The 15710-nt window shown below is 46.6% G+C and overlaps 1 protein-coding gene across 3 annotated transcripts in view; it reads left to right on the top strand.

Annotated features, from left to right (window-relative positions):
* The window catches only part of LOC147241062 (immunoglobulin superfamily DCC subclass member 3), a 28681-nt gene that overhangs the window by 11150 nt on the left and 1821 nt on the right, over nucleotides 1-15710 (top strand). For 2 of the 3 annotated variants that reach the window (XM_086192785.1, XM_086192783.1), the window contains exons 3-15: nucleotides 1088-1232; nucleotides 1654-1784; nucleotides 2318-2455; nucleotides 2545-2703; nucleotides 6892-7057; nucleotides 7724-7974; nucleotides 8180-8344; nucleotides 8763-8951; nucleotides 11209-11322; nucleotides 11514-11640; nucleotides 11990-12104; nucleotides 14678-14744; nucleotides 15161-15710. The exon at nucleotides 15161-15710 is cut by the window's right edge and continues 1821 nt beyond it. In XM_086192785.1, coding sequence (XP_086048911.1) covers nucleotides 1088-1232; nucleotides 1654-1784; nucleotides 2318-2455; nucleotides 2545-2703; nucleotides 6892-7057; nucleotides 7724-7974; nucleotides 8180-8344; nucleotides 8763-8951; nucleotides 11209-11322; nucleotides 11514-11640; nucleotides 11990-12104; nucleotides 14678-14744; nucleotides 15161-15219 — 1826 coding nt within the window. In that variant the 3' untranslated portion in view covers nucleotides 15220-15710. Of the gene's footprint in view, nucleotides 1-1087; nucleotides 1233-1653; nucleotides 1785-2317; nucleotides 2456-2544; nucleotides 2704-6891; nucleotides 7058-7723; nucleotides 7975-8179; nucleotides 8345-8762; nucleotides 8952-11208; nucleotides 11323-11513; nucleotides 11641-11989; nucleotides 12105-14677 lie in introns of all 3 variants that reach the window. The other variant, XM_086192784.1, reaches the window with a different exon arrangement.

The raw sequence follows: 15710 nt of genomic DNA, 5'->3' as shown, positions 1-15710 counted from the left end.
ACACACACACACACACACACACACAAGGCTCTAAGCTTGGTCCAGGAGAGCTTGAACTATCTTGTCTGAATGTGTTGCCTTGGTGACACACTCTAATTTGCAGAACCCCCCCCCCCCCGCCAACTTTATTGATTATTGCCATCAAGTGCCAGGCGGCCCGGTGGAGCAGTGGTCCTCACTGTGGCCCCCCGGCAAGAAGGTTGTAGGTGGAGTCCTGGCTGGAGCACTGGGTCTGTCTGGGTGGAGTCTCCATGTTCTCCCTGTTCCTATGTGGGTTCTCTCTGGTGTTTCCTCCCACAGTCCAAAGACATCAAGAGGGGACCAGGTTAATCACGACCCTAAATTGGAGGTTCAGTAACAGTAGGGCAGCATGGCTCAGGGGTAGAGTGGCTGTCTGGTAATCCAGATGTCACTGGTTCGATCCTCCCTGCAGTCCTTAGCATGTGCAAAAACAGAGGTAACACGTAGACTCCAAGTGGTTGGAGGTCCATGTGAGGACGCTCCGCAGGGAACCAGCTGGTGAGTGCCAACATCCCCAATGTTTGCTGGCCTGGAGGAGGAGAACAGTTCCTGCTTGGTCCTGTTAGCTTATGTTATGAGGTTCTACTATTGCTCTTGATATTAATAATAATATAATAATAATAATAATAATGAAAACATTCCATGGAACCCTTTAACTGGACTAAGAGGCAGAACGCATGGAGTCACTGAGGACGGACCCTGAGGTGTCACCTTTATTATGAAGGTGACACCACCCAGAGGCCCAGTCATGTCAGGATATAGCAACTGCAAGCGAGGCTGGAGTACCACGATAGTACATGCTGTTTCAAGGCTGCTCAAGCAGAGGTACTGAGTTAGGGTGAAGCTCCAAAAGTGCTCTCTGCATCCTACATTTCCCAGAATGCAACCAAGCCGCAATGCTTGGCACAACATCAATCCAGTTTATAATACTGGTGGTCTGTCATAAGGCAGTGTGATGAGCTCACCCTAATGACATCATGATGACATCATCTGACAGTACCTCTTCAGAATGGTGTCCATGTCCAGCATTTTCCTCAGTCAGGCTGATCTTGTGTCTCCTCCCCAGCTCTTCCAAAGTTCCACACCCACCCAGAGTCCATGTCAGTGGACGAGGGAGGCGTGGCTCGCTTCCAGTGTCAGATCAGTGGAGTACCTGAGGCCAACATCACCTGGGAGAAGGACAGAGTACCTCTCAGCACCAACAATGACAGGTAGCTCCGCCCCCACACATGCAGTACACATGTGCACAGAATACCCAACTGTGTCCACATGAATATTCTTAAGAAATCTTTGACATACAGAAAATCTGCCTGCCTGCAGATTTTCACTAACACAGAGAAAATTAACGGTTTGTCAGTCGTCCCTCGACACACTGACGGCTCATGTTGCTCCTCCTCACTGTTACTGTGACTCTCTTGACCAGTGATTGGCAGGTACATGCCAGAGGTCATTCGGGTCAGTTCCAGATAACCATCAGGCTTTGCTTCCTGCATGTAGGATAAAAGTCCAATATTGTGAAAGAACACATGTGTGCATAAGAAGGAGAAACAATCAGAGAAAGGCTAAGGGACATTTTTTGCCCTCTGAAGAGATCCCATGTGACCTCACCTGCACCCTGACCCCCCTCTCCAGGTACACTCTCCTGCCCATGGGGATCCTTCAGGTGACAGGGGTGAGACAGGCAGATGCTGGAATATTTCGCTGTGTTGCCACCAACATTGCCAATACCCGCTACAGCCAGGAGGCCACCCTCAACATCACTGGTAGGTGGACTCTGGTCATCACTGGGGAACCTGGAGTTCTGTTCAACTGTCAGTGAAACTACAGCATTTAGTTCATGACAACACCTCACGGAACGGAGTGGTTCACGGTGAAATGGTAAATGGACTCAATTTTTAACTGCGCCCTTCAACCTTAGCCTTTTCTCTCTCTCTCTCTCTCTCTCTCTCTCTCACACACACACACACATGGTGGAGCTGCCATGCAAGGCGCCGCCCTGCTCCTCAGGAGCAATTAGGGGTTCAGTATCTCGCTCAAGGACACTTGGACATGGTCGCCAGGGGAAGTGGGGATTGAACCAGCGACCCATGAGTTACTAGACGGCCGCTCTACCTCTGAGCCACGCCGCCCCTATTGAGGCTTTGACAACTCTGTATCTGAACTGTAACTGCCATCTTCTTAGTGGAGAAAATGAGCTTTAACTTTGTTCGGTTTTTCTTCATATACATGTTTCTTATTTCTATGACCTTGGAACTTTCCTCTAATTATTATCCACTTTCTATATTCACCTTTCTAGGTGGAGCTCCCAGAACCTACAAGGAGCCAGTCATCCTCTCAGGCCCCCAAAACCTGACCATCACCGTCCATCAGACGGCCATCTTAGAGTGCATTGCCACAGGAAATCCAAAGCCTATTGTTTCCTGGAGCAGACTAGGTACCACCAGACCCTCCTAACGACACACGTAGGGAGCGCATCTTCATGTCACTCTGTTTCACAAAGCATGTTTGTCTTCTCTCCTTCAGACGGGCGCTCCATTGGGGTGGAGGGGATACAAGTTTTGGGAACAGGGAACCTGATGATCTCAGATGTTTCTGTGCAGCACTCTGGTGTGTATGTGTGTGCTGCTAACCGGCCCGGCACAAGGATGAGAAGAACTGCACTGGGCAGACTGGTGGTACAAGGTCAGTGGCTGCTGAGGCACATGGACCTGCTTGTCTTCGGTCATTGATTTTGTATTGATCACTTATGAAATAATTCTTAATCACATGAGGGATCCACTTCAGAAATGATTAAACACACTCAGAACTAAGGGTGAGGTGACATCGCAGAGGGCAGGATCAGGTCCTGAGCACTGCTGTTGGGAGCTGGTCTGTTGTGATCTGGTCTCCAGTGTCAGCTCTGCAAGAGTTCTTCTTCTAGTCTCTGGTGGGGAGCTCCAAGCTTTTGTGACTCTGGGGGGTGTGGCCCTCAACAGGGTCATCAGGTCACACGAGAGTCCTTGGCCCAGCTGGTTCTATGTATTTATTTATTTGCATATCTCAAGCTGCCTCCTGTGGGTCTTTAGGGCTCAGGACTGTAGATGGTGTCTCCTGTCTTCTCTGGTCCAGATCTGGACCTGTTGTCTCCAAAGGAACATCTATCCTCCTTCAGGTGTGGGGGGACAGCAGAGTCTGGACCTGAGCTGGTGGCTCTCCTGGGCTTGGCCACCCAGTTGTGTGGTGGTTCTTTTGTTTGCTGATGTATAAGATGAGTGCGGTCCTTCTGCCTGGACCAAATAAACTACCAACCAGTCACACGCTGAGACCCCAAGACAAGCACCCGCGTTCATGTGGTCCCCAATCAACTTTAGTTAAATAACCTGGGCATGTGTGGTTCTTAATTAGACCTGTGTGTGTGTGTGTGTATGTGTGCGTGTGTGTGTGACATCACCAGCCTCCACCCCCACACCCAGGGTCAAAGGTGAGAAGAAGGGGCGGAGCTAAGCTATTGACCCTCTCCTTCCCCTCCCCTCTTCACCCACCACAGCTAGTTAATATAATCAAGTACACACACACACACACACACACACACACTGATCCCTCTGTCCTGTTGAGGACATGAACATGACATCATGTATAGCCCGGACTCTCATGCTTACCTCCTGCCACTTAAATGGAACCCTGACCCAAACATGACATTTAGACCAAGTTCAACCCTCAGAGACACACCAACACTGGAGCACCGCACCAGTGGCCAGCTTGTTCTGTGTGTGTGTGTGTGTGTGTGTGTGTGTGTGTGTGTGTGTGTGTGTGTGTGTGAGTGAGAGAGAGAGAGAGAGAGAGAGAGAGAGAGAGAAGGAGGGAGAGAGAGAGGGAGAGCAAGAGTGTATCCGTAGTTATGGTTAGGACAAAGGGACAATGTGGACAGGGAGAGGGAGAGGGAGAGGGAGAGAGAGAGAGAGAGAGCGAGAGAGAGAGAGAGAGAGAGAGAGAGAGAGAAAGTCAATACAGTGTTCTGCTGGAGGGAAAGGAAAGGGGAGTGACTTGATCTTTAACCTCTGACCTCTGACCCTGACAGGAAGGCATATGACTAAGAACGGTTAAGGTGAGGGAGGAGGTGGGACCGACTGATGGGGAAGTGAAAAGAGAAAGGGGCTGTGGTCGCCGGGTTAATTATGGAGAAGAGGAAGATGGATAGCATCCCGGCGGAGGGGTGATGGAGACCAGGAGGGAGACAAAGGATGGGCGGCCAATTTAGAGAATGGTGTTTCAAATCCCCCCCCCCCCCACACACACACACACACGATATCCCCCAGCCCATTTTTTACCACATTATCTATGAAAAAAGGGGAGACGGCTGCAAAAGTCTTTGTCATGCTGATCCCAGTCAGACATTCAGTTCCCACATTTCATAAGAACGTAAGGTCTTTCACACTCACGCAAACACACACACACAGAGGTTTGTGGAGCTATCCTTATTAGGACATTCCATTGACTTCCATTCATGGGAATATCCTAACCCAGACCCTAATCTTAACCCTAACCAATTGATGCCTCACCTCAACCTCAAGCTGACTGCAGGTTCCACCTTCACTCTACCTTTGACCAGGTGTTCATGAATTAAGTTCTGCTGCATCAGGACCAGGTCTTTGGTCCCCATGAGGACAAGGGTCCTGATAAGGTAGTGTTTATACCAGAAAAGGTCTCCACAAGATAACAAAGACCAAGTGTGTGACCACACACTCACACGCACACACTCACACACCAACACACACACAAACACACACAAACACACACACTCTCACACAAACACACTCACACAAACACTCACACAAACACTTACACACTCACATAAACACACACACTCACACGTGCACACACATACACACTCACACAAACACACACACACACTCACACAAACAGTCACACACAAACACACACACACTCACACAAACACTCAAACACTCACACACAAACACACTCACAAACACACACACAAACACACACACACTCACAAACACACACACAAACACTCACACAAACACACAAACACACACACACTCTCACACAAACACACACACAAACTCACACTAACACACAAACAGACAAACACTCATACACACTCACACACACTCTCACACAAACACACACACACTCACACAAACACACACACAAACTCACACTCACACACACACGCACACAAACTCACACTCACACTCACACTAACTCACGCTCACACAAACACACTCACACAAACACTCACTTATACACAAACACACACACACTCTCTCACATAACCACACACACTCACACACAAACACACACACTCTCTCACATAAACACACACACTCACACAAACACACACACACTCACACAAACACTCACACACACACACAAACACTCACACACACACTCACACAAACACTCACTCACACACAAACACACACACACTCTCACACAAACACTCACTCACACACAAACACACACACACTCTCACATAAACACACACACTCACACACAAACAGGCACACACTCACACAAACACACCCACACTCTCACACAAACACACACACACTCACACAAACACTCACTCACTGAGCTACATGTCTCCTGGCTAATATGACAACAATACACATTCACTGTGAACGATGTTGTAGTACTTTATCTGCAGTCTTCGCTTGTCTTCCTACGTCTCTGCAGTTTCTTCAAATATCTCTGATTTATTACACAACTGAGAGATGCATTCTTTCAGATTAAACAGAACATGACGTCACGGAACGTTGGTTCCTGAGTTACTGTTACACAGTCATCCTAACACTGGATGCATAGAATATCAGCTATTCTCTTTGTGTAGATAAGGGGTAAATACTGTAGTACCTCTACTACACTTACATGTCCTTTTGTCAAATTATGTTTCAACATAGACTGTAAAAAGATGCAGTCTCATGAGGATATTGAAATGCTTGGACTCACACTGGGACACAGACTAAGGCACACAGTAGGACACGCAGTAAGACACACTTGGACACATAGTAGGACACACACTTGGACACACAGTAGGACACGCAGTAGGACACATAGTAGGAAACATAGTCGGACACACAGAAGGACACAGAGTAGGATAGATATGAAACACAGTAGGACACACAGTGGGACACATAGGACACATAGTGTGAGACACACTTGGAAACACAGAAGGAAACATAGGACACACAGTAGGACACAGAGTAGGATAGATAGGAAACACAGTAGGACACACAGTATGACACATAGTAGGACAGCTTTATGACAAGATGCCCTGTGAACAAAAGAGAGGCTAATAAGATGCATGAGCTGCAGTAAAGCTCAAGGTCAACACAATCACTGATCAATACCTGGTATAGATCGGCTGATGGACAGTCTGTTGAGGACCCCCACCAGCCAAATTCACATGAACTTCATGTTTTATTAAATTTTGTATTTGCCTGTTTTAGCAACCAGCCTGAAGATGCAGGCTGGTTTTTCACTCACACACACACACACACACACACACACACACACACACACACACACACACTTACTCACTCACTCAGAAACACATACAGAGACACAAACACACACAAACACACACACTGAGGGTGCTGAGGTCTGTAGATGATTGGGCACAATAATAAGGATGTGTGTGTGTGTGTGTGTGTGTGTGTGTGTGTGTGTGTGTGTGTGTGTGTGTGTGTGTGTGTGTGTTTTAAAGTAAAAAACGCAGAAGGAATTCAGGTGTGTCAGTGTTTCTTGGGTATCCAGTAACTGCATCCCACAGCGTGGGTACATACCTTTACTCTGTCGCTGTTGGCTGATGACGCAGCAGCTGGAAATGTCTCAGTGTCCAACGGCTTCATCTCATCTCCTCCTCAGCTCCTCCGGAGTTCCTGCAGTGGCCGCAGTCTGTCTCTAAACCAGCAGGGGGCAGTGCTGTGTTCACCTGCGTGGCTCAGGGGGTCCCTGAGCCTCACCTGATCTGGCTCAAGAATGGCAAGATCCTGATGCCTGGACACAACGTCAAGTTGACCAATAGCAACAGGTAGATGATGGAGAATGTGACGGTCACATGGTAACGTCCTCTTAACTGGAAGTAGTAAACAACATATGACAGAAGTACATGTAGTATATATGTCCAGACTGAAGATACAGAAGAGGGCGTCTGTGTAGTTCAACAATGCTGCCACATGGTGGCAGTAGCCGTATTATTGAGGCAGTAGTCGCAGTCCAACTGAAGAATGCTGCCCTGCCCTGCCCTGCCCTCGTAAGGGTTTCCTGTCGGTATCCATCATCTGGGCAGAGGTGGAGGAGGGTGTGGTGGTCCTCTCAGGAGCGCTGACAGTGTCTCATATGTGGAATTACAGGACATGTAGCATGTTAGCAGGACGTCAGCAGGAACAGGTGGGTGCAGCCTCACTGCTCAGAACAAAGAGCCTGGTACAGCAGAAGCAGGTCATGTGGTCTGAATAATTCTCCTCAGTTATTAATCTACAATCCTCATTTATGTGGAGCAGCTGCCGGTGTAAATGTCACCGTCAGGAGCTCAGGACACACACGGTGACATCTCGTGGATGTTTTAGCATAACCATCCTAAACCAGTGGTGAGGATGTTCTTTCTGAGCAGGCCTCAGTACTAATAGTAGTAGTAGTATTGCTGTATTGTGTGTACATGGCTGTGGAGTGATGCGGCTGTGTGGTGTCTGGGTAGTACTCTGGCTCTGACCCGGATCAGCTCAGAGGATGAGGCCATCTACCAGTGCATCGCCGAGAACGGTGCTGGGACCAACCAGGCCAGTGCCCGTCTGGCTGTGGCCCAGGCCAAAGACCTACCCACTGCCCCTGAGGGTCTCAGCGCTGACAGCCTGTCCGCCAACGCCCTGCGGATCACATGGAGCCCGCCACCCGCCAACGTCACTGACAGCATCATTGGTTACGTCCTGCACATCCGCAAGATTGGAGGTGAGTGTCGGAAGCCCACCCCATCTGCTCTGCATTGGGCACAATAATAAGCGTTTGTGCACGTGTGTGTGTGTGTGTGTGTGCGTGTGTGCCTGTGCACGTGTGTGTGTGTGTGTGTGCGCATGTGTGTGCCTGTGCACGTGTGTGTGTGTGTGTGTGTGTGTGTGTGTGTGTGTGTGTGTGTGTGTGTGTGTGCGCGCATCAGAGCCTGACAGTCTGGAGCTGCAGGAGGCCATCAGCAAAGGCTCCTTCCAGCATGACGTGAGCAACCTGGAGCCAGCCACCACCTACTCGCTCTACCTCAAGGCCTACTCACCTGCAGGAGCCAGCCAGCAGTCCCGCACCGTGGTGGCAACAACACTAGGGGGCGGTAAGCGCATGCTGCAGCCTGTATATGGATGACAGAGACCAAACACTTGGATGAAAGGAAAGTAGAGATTAGTGAACACATGTTTGACCAACACAGGAGGCAGCTAGTGACAGCTGAGGGGATCCATCACTGTTGGTTATTTATTATTCATCTTTAGGGGAAGGTATATCTATCTATCTATCTATCTATCTATGGATAAATAGACTTAAACATGTGTATACATATTATATATATATATATATATATATATATATATATATATATATATATATATATATATATAATACAGTATATATACATATATATATGTATATATATATATATAATACAGTATATATACCTATATACTGTATGTATGGTATGTGTGTGTGTGTATTGCTTTGTCAAGTTTATCATCATATTCCCCATGGCTGTCCAGTGCCGGCCCCGCCCACCTTCTTCACCAAAGTGGTCAACTCCAGCGCCGTGCAGGTTCTCTGGGAACTCCCCAACAAGGCGGGTAAGGCCGAGGGTTTCAGACTGTCCTACCGCAGGGTCCCCCACCCTAACTTCCTGGGGCCCATCCAGCTTCCCTGTCACATCAGCGCCCACACCATCTCTAATCTGGGTGAGTACACACCCCTAAACCCTGAGGAGGTGGGGGCCAAGTGTGGCTGCTCTCCTTGAACGGGCAGGTTCTCTTAAGCCATGATAACCCAACAGAACCAGCTGGTCAAGCAAAATTCATCAGGATTTTTAACTTTGGATAGAAATCACTGGATAAAGTGGCCCCTCCCCCAACAGCCAATAGGTGGACTCCACCTCTCCTCATCCTCAGCACTGAGCACCATAGCAACTCATACTCACCTAAACAGAAAACAGGGATCAGCTGCAATCCATGACTGCATGATATTTTTCTTTTAAAACACATTTCTGTCAAAGAAGACAAATGTTCATTTTGGACAAAATTTGCTCTGCGACATGGCTGTCACATATTTATACTCTACAGTTAAGTGTATAATTATATAGTTATCTATTTAATTGTTATTGTAATTATTATTATTTTTATTATTATTATGTTCAAGGAAATCCATCTGAAAATCACGAACTGCTCAGAAACTCACAGCTGATAAATCTTGAATGACTTTTCAAGAAATTGCAGCAAACAAGTGAGACACTTTTTTCACACTGAAACAGCCTTCAAGACCCAACAGCAGCAACAACACCGACCTGGGCCGCAAATCTGGTTCAGCTTCAGTCCCCCATCCATCCATCCAATCCTCCATCCATCCATCCATCCATCCAATCCTCCATCCATCCATCCATCCAATCCTCCATCCATCCATCCAATCCTCCATCCAACCATCCATCCAATCCTCATCCATCCATCCAACCATCCAATCCTCCATCCATCCATCCATCCAATCCTCCATCCATCCATCCAACCATCCAATCCTCATCCATCCATCCAACCATCCAATCCTCCATCCATCCATCCAATCCTCCATCCATCCATCCAATCCTCCATCCAACCATCCATCCAATCCTCATCCATCCATCCAACCATCCAATCCTCCATCCATCCATCCATCCATCCATCCAATCCTCCATCCATCCATCCAACCATCCAATCCTCATCCATCCATCCAACCATCCAATCCTCCATCCATCCATCCAATCCTCCATCCAACCATCCATCCAATCCTCATCCATCCATCCAACCATCCAATCCTCCATCCATCCATCCATCCATCCATCCAATCCTCCATCCATCCATCCAATCCTCCATCCATCCATCCAATCCTCCATCCATCCATCCATCCACCCATCCATCCATCCAATCCTCCATCCATCCAACCCTCCATACCTCCACCAATCATCCATCCATCCATACCTCCATCCAATCCTCCATCCATCCATCCCTCCATACCTCCATACCTCCATCCAATCCTCCATCTAGCCAATCCTGCATCCAACCATCATTCATCCATCCATCCAATCCTCCATCCATCCATCCCTCCATACCTCCATCCATCCAATCCTCCATCCATCCCTCCATACCTCCATCCATCCTTCCACTCCTCCATCCATCCATCCCTCCATACCTCCATCCCTCCTTCCAATCCTCCATCCATCCATCCCTCCATACCTCCATCCATCCATCCACCCATCCATCATCCCCCCATCTTCCCCCTCTTCTCCTGTTCAGGGTGGGGGGGTGGAGCCTATCCCAGCAGCCTTCACCCTGGACAGGTCACCAGTCCATCACAGGACCAACACATAGAGACAGACAACCATTCACACTCACAGTCACACCTACGGTCAATTTAGAGTATCAATCAGCCTCGTCCCCTCTTGATGTCTTTGGACTGTGGGAGGAAGCTGGAGTACCAGAGAGAACCCACGCAGGAACAGGGAGAACATGGAGACTCACCCTGAAAGACCCTGTGCTCCAGCCGGGACTTGAACCTGGAACCTTCTTGCTGTGGGGCCACAGTGCTGACCACTGCTCCACCATGCAGCCTGTCACTGAACAATCTGCACTTTATTCTTGACATCCCAATTTTTTCTCAGAAGGCATTTTTCCATCCCAAACACTTTGTTGTACACAGGTGGACACGAAATCCTCAGCAAACATATAACATACATCAGAATACTACCACGATGATGTGCTTGGGTTTGATGGACTGATATTTGGCGTTCTTTCCCTCCTCTAGAACCACTCTGGATACTCTTTGCTGACTTTTGATTTTTTTTTAACTGTTAGATGATTTGATAAATTTCCAAATAAAACAGAACATGAAATTTAAGTGCTTTTAATTTGGTGAAAAGTCAATATGTTAGTTGAATTGGGGACTTAAACAATGTCTGGTTCTCCATTCAAGAACCGGGTGCCGTCTATGAGGTCAAACTGGTGACCTACAATGGAAATGGAGAGAGTGTGAACTCTAAGAGACTGGTGTCTCTGGCAGAGGAAGGCACCAGTGCCCAAACCACTGGTGAGTCATCAAGCTGAACCCCCCCCCCCCTTACCCCAACCACACACACACACACACACACACACACTGACGGAGACCACACCATGTCCTATAGAATAGGGGACCTCAAGGTTCCTGCAGAGAGTTGGGCCCTGCAGTAGCTGTAGGCAGACCTCAGGTCAGTTGCTAACCACTGAGGGATGTGTGTGCAGGGGACAACAGTCTGTGTCAGTGCCGGGACGGAGGAGCCTCTCTGGGCAGCGTTGTTGTCGGCATCCATATCGGTACAGCCTGCATCATCTTCTGTGTTCTCTTCCTCATGCTTGGATACCGCCGCAGGTAAGACCCAATACCCTATATGTCCACTAGGGGTGTTACAAAATTTAATGAAATAAATATAACGAAATAAAAATTCAAAGATGCATCAACAACCCTGCATATTGAAGAAGAAAATGAAGAAAATAAAGAATATTTGATTTTTGCATTTCTCATTTGTGATTTTCTTCAATCTTCATTTCGAGTCATTTCGTGAGTTGATTATTTCATTGCACCCCTAATGTCCACTATGTATTTTTTTTTAAACCCAATCAATCACTTGTAGCAGTTAATGACTTGGACTTGATGTGATTGTGGCTTCTGAACATGGAGCTGTACTGCATCTGCATTCATGTCTGCAACCTGTTTGTAGTTTGTTTTGCAGTAAAGGGACTCAAGACAGCTGGTCTGTCCCGAGGGACGCCCCAGGACACAATGGCGTCCACAAAGATGCTGCACACCCTCTCCGGATGGAGCCGGTGCCTCAGGTAGTCCACCACAGTCGGAAGCTGCAGCTGTGCTGGGTGTGATAATACACACCTGGGCTAATGTAGTCAAGTCAGTTTTATTTGGATGGCACCAAATCTCAATAAAAGGAAGGTCTTAAGTCTGCTCTTAAACCTAGAGAGGGGGTCTGGGTCCTGGACTGAAACTGGGAGACGGTTCCACAGGAGGGGAGCCTGATAGCTGAAGGCTCTGGCTCCATTCTACTGTTAGAACTCTAGGAACCAGCAGGAACCCTGCATCCTGGGAGTGAAGGGTTCTAGCTGGATCATAGGGGACTAGGAGCTCTGTCAGGGATGAAGGAGCCTGATTGTTGAGGACTTTGATGGTAGAAGAAGAATTTTAAATTCTGTTCTGAATTTGACAGGGAGCCATGCAGAGAAGCAGTCCAGGAGAGACCTGGTCTCTGCTACCAGTTCTAGTCAACATGTGGCAGCAGCGTTCTGGACCAGCTGGAGAGTCTTTAGGGACTTATTAGTCCAGCCTGGTAGGAGGGAGGTGCAGTGATCCAGCCTGGAAGTGACAACAGCAGGGACTAGTTTGTCTGCATCTTCTTGAGCCAGGATGTGTCTGATCTTAGCGATGTTACGTAGATGGAAGAAGGCGTCCCGGAGATTTGTTGAATGTGGGAGTTAAAGGGTCCTGGTCAAAGAGAACTCCTAGGTTCCCACGGTGGTGCTGGGGGCCAGGGTGGTGCCATCCAGGGTACCTGTCTCATCAGATCAGGTGGTCCTCAGGTGTTTGGGCCCAGCATAAGAACCTCAGTTTATCAGAGTCTAATAAAGGAAATGATGGTCCTCCATGTTTCCTGTTCTTCAGACAGGCCTCCAGTTTAGTCAGCTGGTTTGTTCCATGTGGATCATTGATGAGTTCAGCTGAGTGTCGTCTGCATAGCAGTGAACATTAAAGGGAGTGTTTCCTGATCATGTGACCTAGAGGAAGCAGGTACAGGGTGAAGAGGACTGGTCCAAGCACAGACCCTTGTGGAACACCAGAACTGACTGTAGTGGTCTCAGAGGAACCATCATTAACAAGTAGCAACTGAGATGACCTATTAAATATGACCTGAACCAGTTTAGTGTGGTTCCTTTAATGCCAGTAACAGGTTCCAGTCTCTGTAATACAATAATCCTTTTAAAACTAATAATCGAGTTAAAGTATAGTGACCAGTCATCTAGCTATGATCTCTATTAGTCAGCTGCCACAACCATATTTACCATAATCTGGATTTTAAATATTGTATTTTCAGTGAAGTAGTAACGCTGGCATTGCTGCTATTTTGCATGAGGAACCTTTTCATTGTTATTCCGTTCCAGTGCCAGTCACATTATTACACCTCCACCAAACTACCATTGCTGTCAGTTGCTTGCTTCTTATTCTGGAAAGCTTTATGTGGTTTGAACCTACAATCTCCATCATGTCAGACTAATTTCTCCAGCAACAGTGAGCTTCAGTTTGAAAGAGTTTTGCCAACCATTAGAGGGCGCAACTGTGATTTGAGGAACCCAGTTGTATAACAAATATTTGACAGCAGCTATATGATAAGGAAGTAAATATACTGCTTCTCTGGCTAAACACAGTAATACTTCATTTAACAGGTCTGTGCACAGAGTAATTTTACCTTGTTGGTTCATTATTGTGTTACACAACGACTGTAACTATAATGTTTATTAATAGGTTAATGAAGTACTATTACTATAATGCTTATTAATATGTTAATGAAGTACTATTACCAACGTGTTTATTAATGTCAATGAAGCACTATTACTGTAATGCTTATTAATATGTTAATGAAGTACTATTACTATTATGTTTATTACTATGTTAGTGAAGTACTATTACTATAATGTTTATTAATATGTTCATGAAGTACTATTACTAACGTGTTTATTAATATGTTCATGAAGTACTATTACTAACGTGTTTATTAATATGTTCATGAAGTACTATTACTAACGTGTTTATTAATATGTTCATGAAGTACTATTACTAATGTGTTTATTAATATGTTCATGAAGTACTATTACTAACGTGTTTATTAATATGTTCATGAAGTACTATTACTAACGTGTTTATTAATATGTTCATGAAGTACTATTACTAACGCGTTTATTAATATGTTCATGAAGTACTATTACTAACGTGTTTATTAATATGTTCATGAAGTACTATTACTAACGTGTTTATTAATATGTTCATGAAGTACTATTACTTACGTGTTTATTAATATGTTCATGAAGTACTATTACTAACGTGTTTATTAATATGTTCATGAAGTACTATTACTAACGTGTTTATTAATATGTTCATGAAGTACTATTACTAACGTGTTTATTAATATGTTCATGAAGTACTATTACTTACGTGTTTATTAATATGTTCGTGAAGTACTATTACTTACGTGTTTATTAATATGTTCGTGAAGTACTATTACTAACGTGTTTATTAATATGTTCGTGAAGTACTATTACTTACATGTTTATTAATATGTTCATGAAGTATTATTACTAACGCGTTTATTAATATGTTAATCATTCTTTGCCTCTCCATCTTTCAGCAAGTCGTCTGTCCAGCGCAATGCCAAGTCGTCATCGAGCAGCACTCTTCAGACCTGCCTGGTACAGGTACTGGTTAACACTGGTTAGCACTGGTTCAGAACACCCACAGCCCCTCCACATCCCCATCCTCGCCTCCAACAGTCGTCCCCCCCCCCCCCCCCCACTCCATCCTGGTACCATCTGCACCCTGATGAGGGGCAGTCCAGGATTTTCCTCTGTCCAGACCTGCTGCTAAGACATGAACCAACAAGTAGAGACAGAAGTCTTCCTGTGATAGAACCCCCCCCCCCCCATGCCTTCGCTGCACTCCTACCTCAAACCAAAGCTTATTGCCTTTATTGCCTGTGCATGTGCACCAGTGGAAAAAGCCTTCAGAAAGCCTCGTCCCTGCAGACTGAGCGCCACCACACTGATGATCTGAAACACTTGCGTCAGTTTCCCAGAGGAAGTCTGTTCAGTAACCAAAATATTCTATCTCCTAGATCTCCCCTGGCAAGCTGACATGTGCAGATGCTCACTGTGGCCTTTAAACACCACATGAAGCCAAATGTTGTCACCTGATAGGGACATTTCAGTCAGTCTGCTGGGACAGAACTTTGCCTTCCGTTCCTCTGCAATAAGAAAGGAAGCAACATAGTGGCCTTTATGAAGCCTTACGGAGGTGAGAGTCTCTCGATGATTGTCTTTCACGTACAAGCCATTTCTATAAGCAGGCACCGTCCTCCTCACCCTCAGCTGCACACCTCCAAAGAAAGCTACCTCAGCCCGACAGAAATGCCTGAGCCATAATGGAGGCTGGCCAGCCTCCCTCCCCACTCCTAATCCCATCTTCCTGAACTGCCTTCCTAACCAGTGCCAGTTGCCAGTTTACCTTGCCAGTTGCCAGTCAGGCCAGTCAAGAGAGTGCTCACCGGGATGACTACCAGGTAGAACATCACCACAACAGAGCTTGAGTACCAGCTCCATTGTTGCCACAAGCCAAGGAGCAACTTCTTGCTCGCATTCCGTCGCCTTCACTGACACATCCAGCTG

Source organism: Aulostomus chinensis, chromosome 22, assembly GCF_037954235.1.
Source record: "Aulostomus chinensis isolate RoL2024-O1b breed Wild chromosome 22, RoL_Achi_v1.0, whole genome shotgun sequence".
Classification (NCBI taxonomy): Eukaryota; Metazoa; Chordata; class Actinopteri; order Syngnathiformes; family Aulostomidae; genus Aulostomus; species Aulostomus chinensis.
Note: the sequence above shows the minus strand (reverse complement) of the source record. Positions and strands in the feature narration are given on the sequence as shown.